Source organism: Toxotes jaculatrix, chromosome 11, assembly GCF_017976425.1.
Source record: "Toxotes jaculatrix isolate fToxJac2 chromosome 11, fToxJac2.pri, whole genome shotgun sequence".
NCBI classification, from domain to species: domain Eukaryota; kingdom Metazoa; phylum Chordata; class Actinopteri; family Toxotidae; genus Toxotes; species Toxotes jaculatrix.
Genome location: NC_054404.1, coordinates 8,685,230 through 8,705,796, shown reverse-complemented (window position 1 = coordinate 8,705,796; position 20,567 = coordinate 8,685,230). Strand labels below are relative to the sequence as shown.

General features: G+C 39.7%; 3 protein-coding genes across 3 annotated transcripts; 2 read left to right on the top strand and 1 right to left on the bottom strand.

Moving 5' to 3' along the window:
* The first annotated feature begins 364 nt into the window (after positions 1 to 364).
* dis3 (DIS3 exosome endoribonuclease and 3'-5' exoribonuclease) lies at positions 365 to 7,847 on the top strand. Its single transcript, XM_041050476.1, has 21 exons — positions 365 to 695; positions 1,053 to 1,210; positions 1,446 to 1,642; positions 1,859 to 1,932; positions 2,114 to 2,281; positions 2,476 to 2,640; positions 2,825 to 2,938; positions 3,050 to 3,187; positions 3,387 to 3,533; positions 3,636 to 3,752; positions 3,951 to 4,052; positions 4,470 to 4,534; positions 4,756 to 4,840; positions 4,965 to 5,092; positions 5,256 to 5,342; positions 5,486 to 5,642; positions 5,817 to 6,031; positions 6,177 to 6,345; positions 6,579 to 6,737; positions 6,836 to 6,958; positions 7,185 to 7,847. Exons 1-21 carry the CDS (start codon positions 477 to 479, stop codon positions 7,251 to 7,253), a joined length of 2,856 nt encoding a protein of 951 aa, XP_040906410.1. The 5' UTR covers positions 365 to 476; the 3' UTR covers positions 7,254 to 7,847.
* Positions 7,848 to 8,472: 625 nt separating this feature from the next.
* Positions 8,473 to 12,295, bottom strand: bora (bora aurora kinase A activator). Its single transcript, XM_041050477.1, has 12 exons — positions 12,185 to 12,295; positions 11,763 to 11,917; positions 11,474 to 11,580; positions 11,238 to 11,283; positions 11,054 to 11,132; positions 10,857 to 10,901; positions 10,692 to 10,748; positions 10,310 to 10,590; positions 9,881 to 10,043; positions 9,185 to 9,741; positions 8,934 to 9,074; positions 8,473 to 8,750 (listed from the first exon to the last, which is right to left on the bottom strand). Exons 2-12 carry the CDS (start codon positions 11,910 to 11,912, stop codon positions 8,730 to 8,732), a joined length of 1,647 nt encoding a protein of 548 aa, XP_040906411.1. The 5' UTR covers positions 11,913 to 11,917; positions 12,185 to 12,295; the 3' UTR covers positions 8,473 to 8,729.
* Positions 12,296 to 12,375: 80 nt separating this feature from the next.
* mzt1 (mitotic spindle organizing protein 1) lies at positions 12,376 to 14,081 on the top strand. The gene is made up of 3 exons (XM_041050021.1): positions 12,376 to 12,661; positions 12,805 to 12,950; positions 13,462 to 14,081. Exons 1-3 carry the CDS (start codon positions 12,610 to 12,612, stop codon positions 13,483 to 13,485), a joined length of 222 nt encoding a protein of 73 aa, XP_040905955.1. The 5' UTR covers positions 12,376 to 12,609; the 3' UTR covers positions 13,486 to 14,081.
* Positions 14,082 to 20,567: the final 6,486 nt, after the last annotated feature.

Below are 20,567 nucleotides of genomic sequence, written 5' to 3'. Positions count from 1 at the left end.
CTGTGGTAATTTATGCGCAGTACCATCAGCGTTCACTCATTACAATGTGCAGTCGTGCAGTACCCCCTCCTAACGTAGGGGCGCTGTAAAATTATTTACTTCTTACGGGACCCGTCAACCAGACCCTTCTCTGCCTTCTTCTACTTTGTTTTCACTGAAAAAGCAGTGGCTGGCCAACCAAAATTAACCGCAGACTTTAAACGTATTTCTTTGCGCAAATACCGTACAATGTTTGTGTTGTGAAACGTTTGTATTATTTTTGAAGGTGATTTCTAAATAGTGTGTAACATACACGATTGTAAACGAACATCTAAAATCGGAATTCATGGGCTTCTCTAAACTCTGGGAAGGTTTTGTCGGCCCACTACGTTCACACAGTTTACACATGGGCAGCTAACCGATTGCTTGTCATCAGATGGTAGAGAGATAAACATCGAGATATAATATCGAGATATCTTTAGACTCTTATCGTCATCATGTTAAAATCTAAAACCTTCGTAAAGAAGACCCGGTCGGGTGGGGTGATGAAGATTGTGCGTGAGCATTATTTGAGAGATGATATTTGGTGCGGGAGCGAAGCTTGCACTGAATGCAAACAGGAGTCCACGGTGCTACAGAAAGACGCGTGTATTGAGAGCAATCTCTGCTCTTATCCTCATTATCTGATCCCCGACACGAACGTGGTGCTGCACCAGGTAAAATTAAAAACAGAATTTTCCACGTTCCCTGGATTTTTCACTTTACCCTCTTGATTTCGGGTTTAAAAGACTTCGTAATATTTGTGTATGAATGAAGAGCACTTTTTCCGGTTATTATAATGTTAATATTTTCCTTGTCCGGCGGCTTTATTTTCTGCTTTGTATGCCTTTGTTATGACTTTCACATTAATATGTTTAGCGGTTGCGTTGAGGGTCTAAGATAAATTTAGGTGATGGTGAGTCTTCGATTTAAGCCAATTACAAGATCCCATTTATTTTATTTTTTTATTATTTCACATCTGAACAGGTCTATTTCTTTTCCACGTTTATGTTTACATATTCTGTATCCTGCAGATTGACGTGTTGGAGGATCCTGTGATCCGTAATGTGATCATCCTTCAGACTGTGCTGCAGGAGGTACGCCACCGCAGCGCACCGATCTATAAACGCCTGAAGGACGTCATTCATGAGAAAGAGAAAAACTTCTACACCTTTACCAACGAACACCACAGGTACAAAGACACCAATTTTTCCCCCACTACATCACAACAACTTAATTGCCTAATAATAGTATGTAAAAAGTAAGGCATATGAAAGTAATCAGTGGCAAAATATTATTTCATACGAAGGTGCTGCTCATATTCTACTTCAGACGAAGATCTTCTTATTAATCCTCACTTTTGATTTCCATTTGCTTCATGCTTGTTACTCTTATACATTTATCCTTAAAATATCTGTCTTCTCCAGAGACACATTTATTGAACGTGAACCAGGGGAGAGTGCCAATGACCGTAACGACCGTGCAATCCGCATGGCAGCAAAGTGGTACAGCCAGCACTTGAAGAAATTTGAGTCTGACACGGATGGGCTCAAGGTGGTCCTCCTCACCAATGACCAAGGGAACAAGCAGAAGGCAGAGGAAAGCGGACTCCTGGTGTACAAATGTAATTTGGAACAAACGGTTCAAAGCTCTGTGCATCAAGAATACACCCGCAAAAAAACATTTTTGAAAACAAAGTTGTAATACATCTTGCAAACACAAGGTTATCCTTCGTACTCTGATTCAACCACTACTCATTCTGTTGGATACAAGCTTGCTTTCAAACAGCATCAGCTGTGTTTACCGCTATGTCACATGCATTTATTCAACTACATTCTAGGTGAAGAGTACATCAAGAGTCTGACAGCGAACCCAGAGCTTGTGGATCGTTTGGCATTGTCCAATAATGACCAGGTAAACACACTCAAAATGTAGCTATTAAAATATAGATAGAAAAGTTATTTCTAGTTTTAGGTGAAGTGCGACTATATGTTGAATTTGTATCTGTCTCCTCTTTTTCTTTGTGCCCACACCTTATGGGATATCTGCTCTCTCTTCTCTCTTTGCATTGATTTCCTTTCCTTTTCTCCTGCAGAATGAGATCACTACCAGTAAAGTGTTATTCCCAGAGCACCTGCCTCTGTCCAGGATCCAAGCAGGAATTAAGAGTGGCTCCTTCCTCCAGGGCACCTTTAGAGCCAGCAGGGACAACTATCTGGAAGCCACAGTCTTCATCCAGGGAGAGGGGGAAGACAGCACAGAGGTGTGTGTGTACATATTGTCTGTGAATATACAGTGTTGTATGGTCTGAACAATTATTCATAATCTGGAAATGTAAGGAAGGTGAGAATTTGTCATTTTGTGTTGAGATGTATGTTTCAAATAAGAGTATTCAAAACAAGGTAACTGACTGTCAAAGGCAGTAAAGTGCATTCTCTGTTCTTTGCTTGCTGTCAGGTTCTCATACAGGGTCTTCAGAACCTCAACAGAGCAGTGCACCAAGATGTAGTTGCTGTGCAGCTGCTGCCGCAGAGTCAGTGGGTGGCCCCCTCCTCAGTCGTTCTGCAGGATGAAGGAACAGCAAAGGATGATAATGCTGAAGCAGAGGAGGAGGAGAAAGCAGTGAGTTGGGGTTTGATTTAAGGGAAGAAAATGAGACTGGTTCGTCTCTGCTTACAGTAGATACATAAGATACAAATGCTGAAGATATATAGTATGTGTTGCTGTATTTTATTTAGTTCTTTTATTGTGCAACCCTGATGAGCACACTGTAGCTGTATTAATGTGTTCGTATGTGTCTGAGCAGCTGAAGATATCAGCTGCTGAAGCAGCCAGGAAACCCACAGGCAAAGTGGTGGGAATCATCAAAAGGAATTGGAGGGCATTCTGTGGCATGCTCAATGTCTCCCAGATTAAAGAGGTGAGTGTTTTCTGTAAATCTCTCTATACTATATACTATGCAAACTGTCCAGCACTTCCTTGTCTCTTACCCTTAGCACTGACCATCCCTTTTCTTTTCTTTTTTGTTCAGTCAACCCGCCACCTTTTCACCCCAGCAGACCGCCGTATTCCACGCATTCGCATTGAAACACGCCAGGCATCCACCCTGGCGGGCCAGAGGATCATGGTGGCCATCGATGGCTGGCCCAAAGACTCCAGATATCCAAATGTGAGTTGGAACCTCTTCAGACTGTTAAACCTTTGGAACTTAGGCATATCCTACTGTGAGCGGCTTGACAGAGTTTGACAAGAAATTGAACTGGTCATGTTCTCTATATTGACATGAAGACACACTTCTCTAACATGACATGTGACACAAAAACACAGAGTTGGTCCACGTAGAGAAATCGTTTTTTCCCCTTTGTTAGGGTCACTTTGTGCGCAGTCTGGGCAGCGCAGGGGAGAAGGAGACAGAGCAGGAGGTGCTGCTACTGGAACATGATGTCCCCCACCAGGCCTTCTCTCAGGCTGTGCTCAGTTTCCTTCCTAAGATGCCGTGGGCCATCACATCAGAGGTAACAGGATACAAAGAGTAGTATTCAGTTCCCAGTTTTGTCAAGCATTTATCACTGAACCCATCAGCTAAGAGAGTATATTAATCTGGATGTGTGGTACAGGACATGGTGAGGAGAGAGGACCTGAGGCATCTGACAGTGTGCAGTGTGGATCCTCCTGGATGTACAGACATAGATGATGCCCTGCATTGCAGAGAGCTGGAAAATGGAAACCTTGAGGTACACACACACACACACACACACACACACACACACACACACACACACACACACACACACACACACACACACACATATATATATATATATATATATATATATATATATAAAATAAACATACATGATGAAGTAACAGTAGTAAGTTATTTATGTCCATATTTTATGTGATTTTCCCTGAATGCCGTGTGTTTGCTGTAGGTGGGAGTCCACATTGCTGATGTCAGTCACTTCATCAGACCTGGCAACGCTCTGGACAAAGAGGCTGCCAACCGTGGCACTACTGTCTATTTGTGTGGCAAGGTGAGGAGACACAGACAGTCACAGCATCAGAATTTGAAATTCACTTCTAGGATTAAATTCACTGTCTAAAGGTGAGACGACAGAGCATAGCTTCAAAAACAAAACAAAAAAACCCCAAACAAACCATAAAGCAGTGTCTCTGTTAGCTCCATGAGCCTTGTGATTTTTATATTTGGCAAAAGTTGTTTAATAGTTAAAGCGAAAAGCTGTTTATAATGTTAAAGCTGTTTATAATGTGGTTGACTGTTTGGCACCTTTTCCATCTGTTTATTTGACCTTTTTGCATGTTAACGCCATTCTACCATCACGAGTAAAATTGCATCTCAGTTACAAAAATTTTGGAATATCTGTTTGTGTTGTATTAGGAAAAAAATTTATAGCAATTTATAGCAAGTTACATGTGTTTGTGTCCAACAGAGGATAGACATGGTTCCTGAGCTGCTCAGCTCCAATCTGTGTTCTCTACGCTCCAACGTGGACAGGTGAGGACTGAACCACACACACACACACACACACATAAAATAAGTGTCATCAGATTCCAATGAAGAAATGGATGAGTCCATTGTGCTCTAATTATATTTGAACTCTAATTATCATGTATAAACATCAACCTAAAATATTTGTAATTCTACAGTCAAACTGCTACTTTTGCTATTCTGAATGTTTTTAAGATGCTTGATTCTGGTGGCTTTTCTTTCACAAGGCTGGCTTTCTCATGTATCTGGGAGATGAACCACGAGGCTGAAATTCTAAAGACGCGGTTCACAAAAAGTGTCATTAACTCCAAGGTACAGTAACAACATGCAGACATACAACCACAGATAATACGAAAATATTAGACTGTTTTCAGGTCTAATTTTCTGTTCTGTTAATTCATCTGTATTTTCCCCTCTATCGTGTGACCTGATCCAGGCGTCACTGACCTACGCTGAGGCCCAGATGAGAATCGATGACACTGCCAAGAATGACGATATCACCAAGAGCCTGCGTGGTCTCAACAAACTAGCCAAAATCCTGAAGAGGCAGAGGATAGAGAAAGGGTAAGGACAGGGAGTTATGAATAGTGTATTTGGAAAAGCAAATAGGAGATATGAAGAAGCAACAAACAGACTTGAGTTGATCATAACTCATATTATCACTAGATGTTTAAACTGGTTGTATTTTATATGTATTATGTGCTGTGTTGCATTTGATGTCTTTCAGGGCACTGACGCTGTCATCCTTAGAGGTCCGTTTCCACATTGATAGTGAAACCCACGACCCCATTGACCTCCAGACCAAAGAACTCATGTAGGTAACTTCAGAAAGGAGCATTCTGCTGAATCCTTTTTGAAACCCTTTCCTCCATAAAAGCGCTTTCTTTAAGTGTGTCTCTGTGTGTCCTGCTGTGATTTGATTTGATTTTTGAAAAAAACTCATCTCTTGGGTGTTAGGGAGACAAACTCCATGGTGGAGGAGTTCATGTTGCTGGCCAATATTTCAGTTGCCCAGAAGATTTACGATGAATTTCCAGAGTGTGCTCTGCTGAGGAAACATCCAGCACCGCCTCCATCTAACTACGACATCCTGCTCAAGGCTGGAAAGTCCAAGGTGAGTGTAGACAGATGGTCCTGCAGGAAAATTGCTTTGATTTTCAAGTTGTATGTTTATGTGATGCATATGTTCAGCTAATTTACTTCATTTGCCCTGTTATGAAAGGAGAATGCTGATTCTCAGTCTTGTAGGACTTTTTATTTAAAAATATTTGTTTCCATGTCTTATCAGGATGTGGAGATTCACACAGATTCAGCCAAGTCACTGGCTGACTCTCTTGACGTGGCCAAAGTGGATGGCTTCCCATACTTTAACACGCTACTGCGCATCTTGGCCACTCGCTGCATGATGCAGGCTGTCTATTTTTGTTCTGGCATGGACAGCAATTTCCACCACTATGGCCTTGCCTCACCCATTTATACACACTTCACATCACCTATTAGGAGGTATGTAAACATATCTTGACTAAATATGTTGAGTCAGGCCTTAATAACAAAGAAATGTGATCAGTTGCAACCACAGTTCTGTCTAACGTCCTTGTATCATCAATGTCTCTCCCTTTCAATACTGTTCATCTATTCTCCTACACAGGTACGCAGATATTATAGTGCACCGCCTGCTGGCAGTGGCGATAGGAGCAGATAGCACCTACCCGGATTTGATGGACAAACATAAGCAGTCAGCCCTCTGCAACAACCTCAACTACAGACATAAAATGTCTCAGTATGCACAGAGGGCATCTGTGGCCTTCCACACACAGGTAAATACATATGGACACACTGGATTCATTTATGTTAACTTGTTTGGGGCTTACACATCAAAAAGAAACACTGTCCTGAACCACCCTGATATAATTTAGATTGACCTCAACTGAGAATCAATTAAATGTCCACTGGTTTGAGTAAAGATAGAATTACGAATACGACACACCCATCACAATACTGCATAATCTAGCGCAAATGCATGTTTTTAATACACTTGATCTCTTTGCAGTTGTTCTTCAAGAGCCGCGGCATACTCAACGAAGAGGGATTCATTCTGTTTGTGAGGAAGAACGCGATCATTGTACTCATCCCAAGGTTTGGCCTTGAAGGAACAGTCTTCTTTGATGGCAAAGACAAAACCGTTCCAAACCTTGTTTTTGATGAAGAGGTATGAATAGATTCTTTCGATTGTTTTTTAAGTAGTAATTCATTTAAGTAAAATTATTAGAGAGCAGTGTTTAAAATATCTCTTCTGTTTGTGTTTAGGGTCCCACTCTGATTGTAGAGCAGCACACCTTCCACATTTTTGACCGAGTGAAGGTCACAATCAGCCTTGATGACTCCAATATTCAGCACCAGAAGATCCGCATGGCTCTGATTGATCCTGTGGTAAGAACTGACTAAACTTAACATGGGTTTTACTACTTTACCACTTACTTTACCTCTTATACCCCTGGCACCATTACCATTATGGCTACCTTTTATTGCTTAGGTAAGTTGTTGTATTTAAACTTATTTTAAAGGGAAAGATAACATGCTGTTTTCAGTTACTCCTAATGAGAAAACTCATCCAGATTGCTTCACATTGCTTACAAGTTAATTGTCCTCATTTTAGATCCCTGGTGTGAGCGTTCCAGCACCAGATGTTGAACCTCAGGCCAAGAAACCAAAACTGGACCACTGACACAGAAAGCAAGTAATTTAACCAAACAACCAGCAAGTCTAAAAAAAAAAGAGTCATTTTGGACTCTTTGATGCATTTACACAGTTAATTGTTATAGTCTGAGTATACCCATTTTAATACATGTACCACAGCGAAGCCAGTCTGCTGTAATACTTCGTTTTATGGGATTTTAAACCCTTGTTGACACAAAGAAAGGTGTAAGTCAATAAATACAATATAACTTGTTAAATAACAGTAGGCAACTCAATCACTTTTTTTAACTTGTATAGTTCTGAGTGTTTTGTTGACCAGCATGAATCTTGATCTGTAAAACTTGAATGAGCTGAGAATTATGAACAAAATGAATATCAAACTATCAATATTTGACAAGGTTTTCAGTATTCAAACTCCTACATTAAAAAGTAGGACTCAGGTTCATCACCTGCACTCAAAAGATTTCGTCCCACAATATAAAAATCCTATAAGTTTGAAAAACTGTTTATTCTCAGCAATTTAAAATCTCACACTGACATTATTTTTGGTAACATGTAATTTGAAAACAGAATTGTGAATCAAAATATTTAGACTTTTCAAAAAAAGGAATGACAATAAACGTAAGTGAATTGAAGCTCTCATCTGAATATTATGTCTTATTTCGGGACCAAACCATCAAGTCAAAATATTCAGTCATGAAAATAAACATTACAGACTTATCCAGCTCAAAAATAAACAGTGTCCTCAAGTCTGATAAAGAATTCAAGTGAATTTAATGTGACAACGATCCAGCCCATGCTTAAAGTATAGCAAAATGGTAAACAAATGGCTCAATCAGCTTTTAATTCACAAGTGGCATTATTCAGCGTGTGTGTCTCAATTTGGAATAAATATTTTAACAATCCAAATAAGATCCACAAAAAACTGAATTTTAACAATTCTTACTCATTCAATAAAAGAAAAAAAAGGCTTGTTATAAAAACATGATAAACAGTTTTATAAAAACAGATACAGTACAAATCCAATGTCATCTGAAAGTCAGGATCGATCAGGTTGATCATGTCAGCACCAAATAAAACTGAAATGATGGCATCAGCTTTCAAGGAGGTTACTGTTGTGCAAGTTTGATACAGAACTGTTTTTTCTTCCCCCTTACCACACCAGTATACTGGGTTTTGATTAGAATTAACAATCCCAAGCGTCTTATGATGGAACTAAAATGGGCTACGGGTTAGTCTTCTCCCTTATAAACTGTGACAAAGCACTTGCTTTGAGTCAAGCAAATTGAACCTTAAACCGTGAAAGAACTAATAACCACTCATGAAACCCTTTACTTCTGTTCATAGTTCATTTAACAGTTGACCCCATTGTCCTTAAGCAGTTTAATTTAACATAAATGCTTCAAACATAGTGTAAACTTTGTTGTATTTGATTGCAAAATCATCATCTTAATACATCTTACTACTGGAAGAGGCGTCTCTTTAAATACATCAATCAGATAGTTCAGTGGTGAGGATAAAATACCTGGAAAATAAGAAACTTAGTTTTAGTAAGATGAAAAGGAATATTAAAAAGACCTTTGTACAAGACTGTTAGTAAAGTCTGCAAGATACTTTCACTAATGTATGTACTGATATTGTATTAGGTCTACAGACACAAGCTCACATTTCTACAATCCTGTGTATGTGTGTAAAAGGTTAACTGTACCTTTATTTTAGTGTGTCTTGTGATCTGGAAGGCATCTTCTGCCAGGTTTGAGCTGAAGGACTCTTTGCTGTGACAGTCTGAGCTGAGGCCATCAATAAGACTGGCGGTGCCTGCTGAGGTAGTGTTGTACCCACTGTCCACCTGAACAAACCCAAAAAGCAGCCCATTAGAAATATTCAATTAGACATGACAAGCTAGAAGTTAAATATATAGGGAGACAGAACAATGTGGATGACACTGCTCACACGAACCTGCATGCTGGAATCGTAGCGTATGCTGCTTCCCTCTGCAAGAAGAGATACAAACATCTGAGAGCTTTCTGTTGCTGACACATTGCCCATACGAGAGCTGGTCAGTTGTCCCGAAAGCCCTCCAGCTTCCTCCTCTTCCTCCTCCAGCCTCTGTTCTATCCCTGTCTCTTTGCCTTCCATCATTTTCACAGTGTCCATAGGATCCAGGCTAACACTCTCAGTGTCAGTGGGGTGAGTGTCCTGGGCCAGGGGCGACGATGGATCTAGCTCCATCGAGGGGACAGAAGAAGAGGGGAGTTGGTCCTCAGACTCCTGATGATCTTGGAGCTTAGGGTTGAGGATGGGGGAGATTAGGGGAGGGGAGGTCCAGCAGCAGACTCTGGGCCTTGGCCTGGGTCTGGCATTGTGCTGGGGCTCATTGCGGCAATGGAGCTGGTGTGGGGAGCAGCTACGAATGGGAGAGCAGCCCTCTACAAATGGGCTCTCATTGCAGGAAGTGACATCTATGTCCAGAGGTACGCCATGTGGAGTCAAATTGCTCGGTTGCATCCTCTCAGCTAAAGAAAGAACGCAGATTTATATTTAAGTGAAAATTACTGATCACCACAGTGCCTTTTAAAAAAAAGAAGTTTTGAAATTCTGCTACATTTCACATTTTCCAAATTTTGGTATGATTTAGGAAACAAATAAGTCTACCTGAGCCCATAGGTGTGCGTGCTGTATGTGGAACAATTGGAGAAATCGTGGGGGAGACCAGGCCTGCAGGAGATGACCTATCAGGGAACAGAGGACTGGTAATGCTGCCGAGGCTGCAGTCCCGGAAGCACCCATGCTGGATTGGGCTAGACGAGAACTGACCCTATAATTACAAGGCAAATACATTTTTGTTTAAACAGTTTATCTATTAATGTAACTTAAATGAACAGTTTAAACCAAATATTTATAAAAACCCTGTAACATATTTTTAATCAGTTTCTAATTTAAAAGATCCATTATATGACACAGAAAAAATGGCAAATATAAATTCCACAATATTAAAGGTTTATCCACGCAGGTGCTGTGCTTTAAAAACTAAGAGTACAGTGAAAAAAAACATTATTTGAATCCCTACTCTTCTCCACTCACCGTAGAGGGAGTTGGAGCCGACACACCACAGGATAGAGGGGAGGAAAAGATGGAGGATATAGCTTCTCCCTTAGAACCTTCAACCCCTCCTACAGCTCCCTCTCCTCTGGTTAGAGAAGGCCTCTCCTCCCTGACATGACTTCTTTCTGGGCTTGGTGGGCTGGAGCTGTCTGAACCACTGTAACTGCCCTGGCCATCGAGGAAGAGCTTTCGCCTTAAGGAGGAGGAACTAAGACTCTCCTGCACAGTATCACACGCTTCCTTGTAGTTGTAATATTCACCTGAGTAGAGGGAAGAAACAGACAGACAAACATGGTGACTTGATGGTAGAATACTCTGTCACACTTTGATTGGATTGTGCTGGCATATATTAGAAGCTTACCTAGTACTTTCTCCAGATCAAAAGCCAAAGGTAACGAAAGAGTTGTCTGACAAGCAACTGTACAATAAATATAATAAAGAGAGAGAAAATAGTGAAGGAATGAAGACAAGATGGAGCGCTGTTTGAAGAAAAGTATTATGAAACCCTCTCAAAGAACACACCAACCTGAGATTTTTTCTGGCTCTTCAGCAATCATTGCAGACATAGGGCCTATAAAGTGCAAACATACAAAACAGTAACATGAATATAAAATGCTTGAATAATGTGCAAAACCAGTATACAACATGAAACTTATACCAGAAGGAAAATGTGACAATAAAAGACTTTCAGGAGTTAAAAAGTAGCATAAAAAGATAACTCACTTTTCTTACAGATCAGAGGGATTTTACGAGTTTCTGGTGCTGCCCAGGGGGATGGCACAATAGCTCCTTTGGTGAAAAACTTTGTAGAGACACATAGATGAGACAATTACAAAATTAATCTATAAATCATTAAAAATCTAACTTCTATATCATTATACATTTAGTTTTAATTTGAATCCCATACCTGCTCAATAGCATTTTGACGTTTTTCCTCAATGTCAGAATCCGTCCTAGATGTTTCAAAGAAAAAAAAAAGTTTTGTCACATTCCCATCTTTAAATTTGCTCTCCAGATTTGATACATTGGGATGGGCTTGGTTAAGTGAAGCAACACTATTACTACCTAAACTTGCTGTATTTACTTTGTCCAAACTTTTGCATACAACCGTATCCACCACTACTAAAGTGTTTCAGTACGTACCTTGTCTGGCTGAGGTAAAAAGACTGTCGCTGGATTTCCTCTGGGTCTATGTGCACTGGGAGAAGACTGGCCATTTCATCAATCGACCAGTTAAATTTGGGTGGAGTCTGGGGGACAGACAGATGAGGAAGTGAATAAACGACTACTTACAACCTTCAGCAGAGCAAAACTGGTAGACGTATAACTGTTTAGACATTTGCAGATAGAGGTGTGTATTAGTGCCTGTGTCACGCAGCTATAGGTCTAAAAAATCTGAGGTGATAGGTGCTGGTGGTGTTTTCAAACTTACAGCTTTAGAAGGCTTAGACTTGAATACAGATGGACTTGGCACCAGGGGTTCACGGAGGTGGTGGTAGTCATTAGGACTTTCAAAGGGGTTTCTTATGGAAGGCCTGCCTGGAGTCTCTGGGGTGATCTGTACCTCAATATAGTCCCCCATCTTACCTGACAACAAAGAAAAGGAAATTTTCTGGAACACCATTTCAAGAATTAAAAAAACACAATAACATAACTCAAACGTCAGCCTGTATTTCGTTGGTTTGTTTTGTTAGCTTCCTTAGTTCCTCTGTTTCTATAACGTTAAAGAGGTTCGCGAATACAGTAACTATCGCAGAAGGAAAGTGGTAACAGAGTTAGGTTAAACACCACTTTACCTAAAAAAAAAAAGTACATTTAAAAATTAAGTATGTACGTTTCGTCGATGGTACTTACAACTGTTGATGAGCCAGGATCGTAGACACACAGCTAAAAAACAACTTTCATTGAGGAGTCAGCAAACAACCAGCAGCAGGAGAGAGGTTCAAACGTTTATTTCAATTTCGCCCATAGAGCCCGCTGGCCAATAGAAATGCCGAGGGAAGTTCTCGGGAACCAATCAGAACATAAATCCGTATCGTCACTTCCTCCCTCAGTTTCGCTAGTGAGCTTGACAGGCTAGGTAGCTAACCGGCTGCTAATATACCCTCTTAATGATTTCTGATTTTGTGAGATCTTATCTAAAATGAATATACAACGTTTAAAGTCTGCCTGAACCATTTGCAGTAATACACCTGTCTTGTTTCGTGTCAGAAACTCTTTAAGTCTCATTTGTTAGCCACCTGCTAGCTAGCGTTGGCTAACTATATTCATTCAACACCATGGCAAGTGCAGCCAATGCAAACCTAAACGCTGTCCGGGAGACAATGGACGGTAAATATATTTTCCTATTTCATATATTTCAGTCGCAAACTAGGTATTTTTTGCTAAAGTTGTATAGGACGTGCAGCAGTCAAGTATTGTAACTAGAAAATGGATCTAAATAGGTTTGACTTGTCAACTTCTTCCTACAACAGTACTGCTGGAGATCTCCAGGTTGCTGAACACTGGTCTGGACATGGAGTCTCTGTCCATATGTGTGAGACTGTGCGAACAGGGCATCAACCCAGAAGCCCTGTCTGCTGTCATCAAGGAACTGCGTAAAGCTTCTGAGTCCCTTAAGGTACAGAAAGTAACTCTCAAATGTTTGGCATTATTGGATAGAATGATTTTGGAGGTGGGCACTGTTATTTACATTTCTGGGGGAAGTCCTAGTCCAATTTTTCACCATTCAGATGAGAGCTGCTGATCATTAGTCAATTATCATGTCAGCTGCCTGACCTTATTTTGTTTTAGGATTACTCCAAAAGTATAGGATCCTGAATTTATACTTACATATAAGGGAGAGAAAGAAAAACAGAAAAACCATACATTTGAGCAGCAGTTGTTTGCTATTTATAATGAGTTAATTTAAGATGAGATCACAACAACACAAAGACAAAACATACTAACGTAATATAGTTTATTATAAAATATATAATATAAAATCTCAGAATTTTGTCCTGTACACAGTTGTAACCTACTAATAAAGAAGGTATAATTTTGCAATTAAAAAAAAACAACCCAAACACTATAATAATCTAATGGTAAATCATGATGATTCATCACCATCATATCTATATTTTCTCTTTCAGGCTTCTGAAAACTGTACAAACTGAAGATGAAAACCAGTCACCTCAGTTTGGGATATTTAATGGGATCATGCACTGTTCCTAGATCTGTGCTTACTGTGGGCTCTCCAGCCAATCAGATTTGTGTTTGTGGTGCCAGTCTGTCCTCTGCACCTCCTCTGTGACTAACATACACCTAAACTATCCTTTGACTTGTGACTGAGGTTTTGTGTTTAGAGGTACCATCCACAGTCCGCTTCCTAAACACAAGTCTTCTCCCGACATGAGGGCACGCTCCGCCTTTCTGCCTCAAATTTAGGCTTGCTCTGAGTTTCTCCTAACGCCATTTATAAACTGTAAATTCAGAGTGTTATTAGTATTGTATTGTTATCCTGCCTTAATTTAAGAGCATAATACTAATTTCTGATAGTCAAACCGTGTGGCACTTTTCATGAGGAAATATTTTTTACTGTGTTTTTGAAACATTAAGAATTGAATTGTGAAGAATTGAATTGTTAAGAATTGTTTTTAGTTCTGTGTAAGCATAAAGCCTTTTCCAGCTCATTCATTTTGCTATATCTGTTGTCCATGTAACTACCAATGATGGAATGAAGTCTAAATTAAAGTGTTACAGTCAATGGCCACCAGGTGGTGTTATCCTTATTCCAGTCTGAGGTAAAGGTCTTCGTTGGGTGTTTGATTCTGACTGTTCAAGTTTCCTATCTCATGAATTTTACTGATATTGTTGTTTAAGAGCAGTTAAATGCTGTGATGTTATCAGATACTCCTTAAAATCATATTTTTCATATGATTTTGCCTTTTTGTCTTGTGTTGATCCCATTTTATTAAGGCAGCAAATATTATTTCTCAGTGACATTCTTACAGGCCTCTTTTTATTAGAAGCTGAGTTTTCTGAAGCATTTTACAAAGGAAATGATCTTTCCTGTCACACTAGGTGAAAGGGACAAATACATTGGTACAACACAGCACAATACAATACAAAAACAGACTGCAGGAATGATCACATCCACAGCCAACATACTTTACAAAAGAAAAGACAAGAACAAGGGTCATTCATTACAACAGGATGTCCTGAAATCTTGGCCCCCTTATGTCTGTATGCTGTCCACAAAAACGTATTTGAGATGTATTGCAAACCTGACAAAAAAACATGTCTTTGATCAACCAGAAATTAAGCCCCTACATCTTGTATCTAACCATAGAGCATTGTTTTGTTTCTCCACTGTCTGGAAAATAGCTCTATTCATCTTCTAGACGAGGCAAAATGCTGAGAGCACAGAACATTCCTCCACAGGCCAATATACAGGCAAGGAGTGACCTCTCATCCTCACAAGCTTGTATCAGTAGTGTGTGTGTGTGTCCCTCTGTGTGTGAGTTTAGGTGTTCATGCAGCGCTGTAGATGTCTACAAATGAGTAGCCCCTAAGCCATCTGACAGTAACGCCTCACCCCTCACAGGCACACCACAGAGAAAGCCGGCGAGTGAGCAGGAGAGTGTGTGTGCGTAAGCATTTCTGTCTTCTTCTGCTTTGTCTCGCCATCTTGACTGACAGGCTGTGAGTCTAAATCTCTGTACTGCTGCTTTGATCTCTTAACACAGTATCTCTCTGTTCCTCAATACCAGCACCGTGTTAGCCAAGTATGAGAGGCATACAGATACGGTGCAGTGGCTCTCCTCGATAGCCCATAAGCCTAAACAACCCCTGGCCTCCGTGGGGGGTGAGCTACATGAGATGTTGATGAGGGAGACCCACATTGAGAATCCTTTTCTTTTACAAAGGAAAAGAGTTATGCATGGCTTGATTGGCTACTGTGGGCGTGAGATTCAGGATGCAATGCTCTCTGTTTGATGTGTCTGAAGGGTTTCTCCTGATCCAAACTGGCTACTTTGATCTTTGTAAAACAAAATATTCCCAAATCCCATAGTCCTGACTGAGAGATTAGCGTCCACATATGCATAAACATCTAAGGGGTGTTCAACTAGGGCACTGGTCAGGTCACATGACATTATAAACTTAAGAGGCAAGCAGGTCCTCACATCATAACTTCTAAAGGTGTTTATGTTTGTATGTCTGATAATTATCCAGGCCGAGGATTATTTTTCTGATAAATGAGGGCAGTCTCATTTAAAAGTGAAAGCTCTATGTGTTGCAATTACAGTTCAGGTGTGTGCAGAGGATATTATAAAAATAATTAGACTGGACTGATTAAAAGTTCCTTATGTATAAGAAAGGAAGGTCTGTTGGTGTTTGTACAAACCTAAATTACACAAATATTGTCTCTTGAAAAACAGCTACAGTGTAGAGCCATAAGTGAAGCACACTTTAACCAAAAGTCAAAGATCTCTATGTGCAGTTATATTTAGGTTACTAATTACCATTAGCTAATAAGTAGATTTAATGGTCTCTCTGCCGAGACCAGTGTTTGTTACAGTGTCCGTTTCATCTTTTATTGGTCCTTATATTATTATTTTCAGGGTTGCAATTTTTTAATAAGTTCTTTTGGTTGGATAATTGTATTCAGATTTTATTCATAGAACTTGGGACAGGAGACAAAGTTCTTTGTAATTTTACATTTTATCTAAGAAGGTATGTTCATCTCTGACAAATGTTTTCATGTTTTTACCACTGTGAAGATAGTCATGGCATTTTATGCGTTCATGTGGGCACTTGCATGTGCATGATACAATAAAAAATGTAGACAGTATTTTAATTGTATGCTACTTTATATTTCAACTCCACTATATTTTTTATGTTATCTGTTATCTGATAGTTATAGTTCTTTCAATGATTAAAAGTTTAAAAACCATTAAAATGTATATAAATACTATGCATTGTTGTACACTAGATTTATAAACAGTATATATAATAGTTTGAATCAGCTCCACAGCAGCCAGCTATGACAGTAAAGTGCTGCTTGAATATTAATGCGTCAGCAATAATAATCCAATGGTATAATAATTAATAATTAACCAAACACTTAACTAACACTGTCAGAGGAACTTTTACCTGTGTAATGTGTACTTTTAATTTTATATTTTCAGGATATTTTGCTGGTGATACTTATATACTTTAACTTGAAAACTTGAACAGTGGCTGCTGTGATCTCAAGTACAGGATAAGAGCAATTTAATTTTTTTTTTGGGGGGGGGGGGGGGGGGGCAGTAGCTTTACAGACATCAGACCCTAAAAGGAATATGGTGTTAAAAATTATGAAGTACCACTTGACTTTTATTTAAGTAAATAATCTCAATACTTCTTCTACCACTGGCTGAAATGACATGACTACTTACTGTATCTAAGTAGACAGCAGTGTATTCTTAATGTGTTGACACTCTGCAGCTGCTTATATTCTAAAAAGATCATACTTTTGGGTCTGTATTTTGGCATTGAAGTGACCGATTTATTAATTTTGCATTCTTACTAAATATTATTTCTGCAACAGATCGAGCCTGTCTGGCCCTCATCCTTCAGCAATATGAAGCTTCACTGACTGTATTTGCCCTGAGAGGAGTTCTGTGACCTTGTTAGAGCTTACTCCAATACACCACCCTTGATTAAATACAGGCCACAATTTTACACTGTAAGATTATACTATTTAGGTCCCAATTAAATTCATAGCAAGGAAATTGGATCATAAACTCTTTACAGGATCGTTAACAATCATTAGACAGGATAATGGCATGGCAATCAAAATATGTTACAAAAAAAAAAAAACTTCTAAAGTCTTTTGGTGACTTTGTTGTTTTTGGACATTTTCCAAGCGGATTAATGTAGAATTGATTGATTTACAGTTGTAATTAGCTGTCTTCTGCATAGATGCATAATAATCGTATATCTCCCTGCTTGTTTTAAGGCATTAATTGGTTTCATTAACAAAAGCAGTTAATTGAATAACAATTAACAAAGTTGGTGATGGCATCGACACAGCGTGTGCAAAGTCCCTTGTGTTTTCCCTATGATGATAATGAAACCACCTTTTTATCAGATTGGAATTTTGTGTGTTGGACTATGTAATGACTAATATGATATTGGGCTTATTAGTTTATTCGAGTGGCTCACTGAGGCGTTAAGCTGGTATTGAACACATTGTGTTTAACAGGTAGGCACCATATGCTGCCTTAATCAGACATTGGAATCACATTTGGTTGTTAAATTGTCTTCTAATAAAAGCAGGTAGTAAAACAACTTGAGCTAATTCAATTTCAGGCGAGTTTGGGTGCAGTGAACAGCTGTTCATGTTTGTTGAATTGTTTTAACATTCCCTCTCCTGTTTTGTTTTTCTGTCCTTTCCTTTTTTTTCTTTAAGGTTTAACTCCAGCAGCCTGTTTGTTCTCAACTTTTCTTGTAGAAAATAGAGATGGAGGGTGGACTAGCTGTCCACTCTCCTTAAAAGAAGACAATACCAGGCATATTGTAGTGACAGCTTGCATTGTGTGTGTGTGTGTGAGAGAGAGAGAGAGAGTGTGTGTGTGTGTGTGAGAAAGAGAGAGAGAAAGAAGGAGAGAGAAAGGAGACAGGAGAGAGAGCATGGGTGTGTGTATGCTAGAAAAACAGAAAAATATAGAGTGTGCGTGTGTGTGTGTGTGTGTGTGTGTGTGTGCGTGTGTGTGTGTGTGTGTGTGTGCACGTGCGTGCGTGCATGTGTGTTACAGTGACAGCTTGTATTCTCCATGATTAATGATGTGCTGTGTGACTTGATAAGTGCTTCGGAGGACCAACGCTTGTTTCAATTAGACCTTGTGAAGGTCGCGACGCCGCGCCGGCCTCTCATTATCATATCCATAATCAATCCACATTATCATAGGGGAATGTGGAATGGATGTGTGATATCTTGGTCATACACACACACACACACACCCACCCATACAGAGATGAGCACACACAAAGACACCTAATCACATACCAAAACACAATGACATACTCTCTCACTCACAAGAGCACACACACACACCCTTCACTCCAAGTTGATTTGAATCATAACAGTGGCTGTCGGAACGGATTGCCTGTTCAGATTAAGAATGTGTTTCTGAGAATTAAGCAGCGTTGATGGTGGTGGCATTTCAGATCCCCTCTGCAGACACAAATGCCAAAACATCATTCTGTGACCCCCCTCCTTCTCTCTCACACAACCACACATACGACTTCATGCACACACACGCACACACTTAACCAGGACCCTGGGGCATTTTTAATAGAGGCGAAGTGATTCGTATGTTTTTACTCCTCTAATGAGAACAGATTGAGTGGTATTTACACTTCATCGGCTGATCTAACCACCTACACATCTCCCTCATGCTTCTGCTACTCACTGGCCAAAACAGACATGTGGAAAGGACCAGAGCTTGGCTTTCAAACAGCAACACAACATGAACATTATCTTTGGCTCTTTGGCTCATGATGGCACAATGGCAAGATAAATATGAACTGTTAAAACAGGAAAAACTGCAGCCAGATTTAGTTTCTTTAAAGACATTGTGTGTTTTTGTCGCAAGAAAAAACAAAAAGGCATCTGAAACCCTATTCAAATTTCTGGCAAGGGGAGTGACGCATTTGGGATCTGACTGTTGTTTCCCATTGAATCTTAAATTTAATCAGTCAGTCGTCTTGAGATCGAAACATACAGAAAATGACAAATACAGGTCAGCTGTTTCCTCTGAAAATATTCGAGCAACAAAAGAATGTAGACTATATGGTGCAATCACATGAACTGAGGCCAATGTTGGAGGTTAAGACTTCAGAATCACACTGTACTGAAGCAATTAGAGAAATTAAAGACGATATAAAATATTAATTAACTCAGTAATATTTAGCAAAGGGAGAATCTTCCCGGGTGATCAAGACAGATGGCTTGCAAAGTCTAAAGAAAAGGACTTGACCGCCCTGAAAAGAGTACTCCACTGATTTACACATCTTTTTATTTATTTTTTTGGGGCGGGAGATTCAAGTGTGTTATGCTTATAGCAAGTTGCACTTGCCCAAAATGACATTACTTGAGGCAATTTATCAGACTCAACCACACTCAACTTTTTCCACATATGCACTAGTTCTCCCCAAGCCCTGTAAACTGTGTAAAATCAGTGGAGTTCCCCTTTAATATTACACAGCCTCTTTCTTTCTTTCCCTCTGTATCACATATTATGTTTTTCTACTTCAGTCACTGGAGAGATTTTGCATAAAGTATCAGCTCATTGTTTTATTTCAGGGGAGTTTAAGCACAATAGCTGCTGTATGAATTAAACCTATGACCTTCCTGTTGTGAGACAAAGACACTTCCCACCAGGGCATCCTGCAACCTGCAGTAACAGGGTTATCTTTAACACTGTGGTTGCTCATGTTTTGGTTGGATGAACTAAAATGAAAAAAGGTTGTAATCACAAATCATTTCTTTAGGCTGGCATATTACTCATCAGCTCCTTGTTTATGCCACCTTTTGTAGATTACCTGGGTTCATAGTATATCAGCAGATCTATTATCAGATAGTGCCACAACCTTAAAAAGTTGCAAAGCTCTGGCCTGGGAGGTTAAAATCGAACGTTTCACTGCTTATTAAACAGTTTAAGGTGGGAATTTACAACATGAATCAGCTCTGCTTAACACTGATGACTTTATCGGTGTATTTTCTACAGATGGAGAAAGAGAGTTGTGACATTTCTTTTTGGCAAGGAAAAGGCCATACTCAGCAGGAGTTATCAAAGGCAAAAAGTAAAAAGTTCGAGTTAGCTATCTCTCTCTCTCTCTCTCCCTCTCTCTCTCTCTCTTCCCCTGGAGATACTCATGTTAAGCATAATTAAGCAGATTTGATTAGCATCAAGCCTGGCTTCCTCTCTTGACTTTTAATGAATGTAAATCTACCATCTACATCCTAAAGATTAATTTCTGCCAATTAAAAAACACAAGAGGGCTTATTGGAGAGAGGGGGGGTTGGGAGGAAAAGAGTGTTAAAGTCCTTTGAGTTGGAGTACAGTCGGAGTTTTATCCTCTTCCCCCTTGTCTTATGGTGAGATGGTCTCTGGAGATCTGTGTCTCTCTCTCTCCCTCACGACCAAGATCATTATCAGCACAATGTTCCGTGAAAGCCACTTTGAAAGGACTGCAAGCTCCATATGTA

Bases quoted from the DNA above. Each gene is read 5' to 3' on its own strand.
- dis3 (XM_041050476.1), top strand. From the start codon at position 477: ATGTTAAAATCTAAAACCTTCGTAAAGAAGACCCGGTCGGGTGGGGTG. The intron at 1,211-1,445 runs GTACAAAGACAC...TGTCTTCTCCAG, and splicing joins TTTACCAACGAACACCACAG to AGACACATTTATTGAACGTG. The intron at 2,641-2,824 runs GTGAGTTGGGGT...GTGTCTGAGCAG, and splicing joins CAGAGGAGGAGGAGAAAGCA to CTGAAGATATCAGCTGCTGA.
- bora (XM_041050477.1), bottom strand. From the start codon at position 11,912: ATGGGGGACTATATTGAGGTACAGATCACCCCAGAGACTCCAGGCAGG. The intron at 9,742-9,880 runs GTAGACTTATTT...TTCTTTCTTTAG, and splicing joins ACGCACACCTATGGGCTCAG to CTGAGAGGATGCAACCGAGC. The intron at 8,751-8,933 runs GTACAGTTAACC...CTTATTTTCCAG, and splicing joins CAAGACACACTAAAATAAAG to GTATTTTATCCTCACCACTG.
- mzt1 (XM_041050021.1), top strand. From the start codon at position 12,610: ATGGCAAGTGCAGCCAATGCAAACCTAAACGCTGTCCGGGAGACAATG. The intron at 12,662-12,804 runs GTAAATATATTT...TTCCTACAACAG, and splicing joins TGTCCGGGAGACAATGGACG to TACTGCTGGAGATCTCCAGG. The intron at 12,951-13,461 runs GTACAGAAAGTA...TTTCTCTTTCAG, and splicing joins AAGCTTCTGAGTCCCTTAAG to GCTTCTGAAAACTGTACAAA.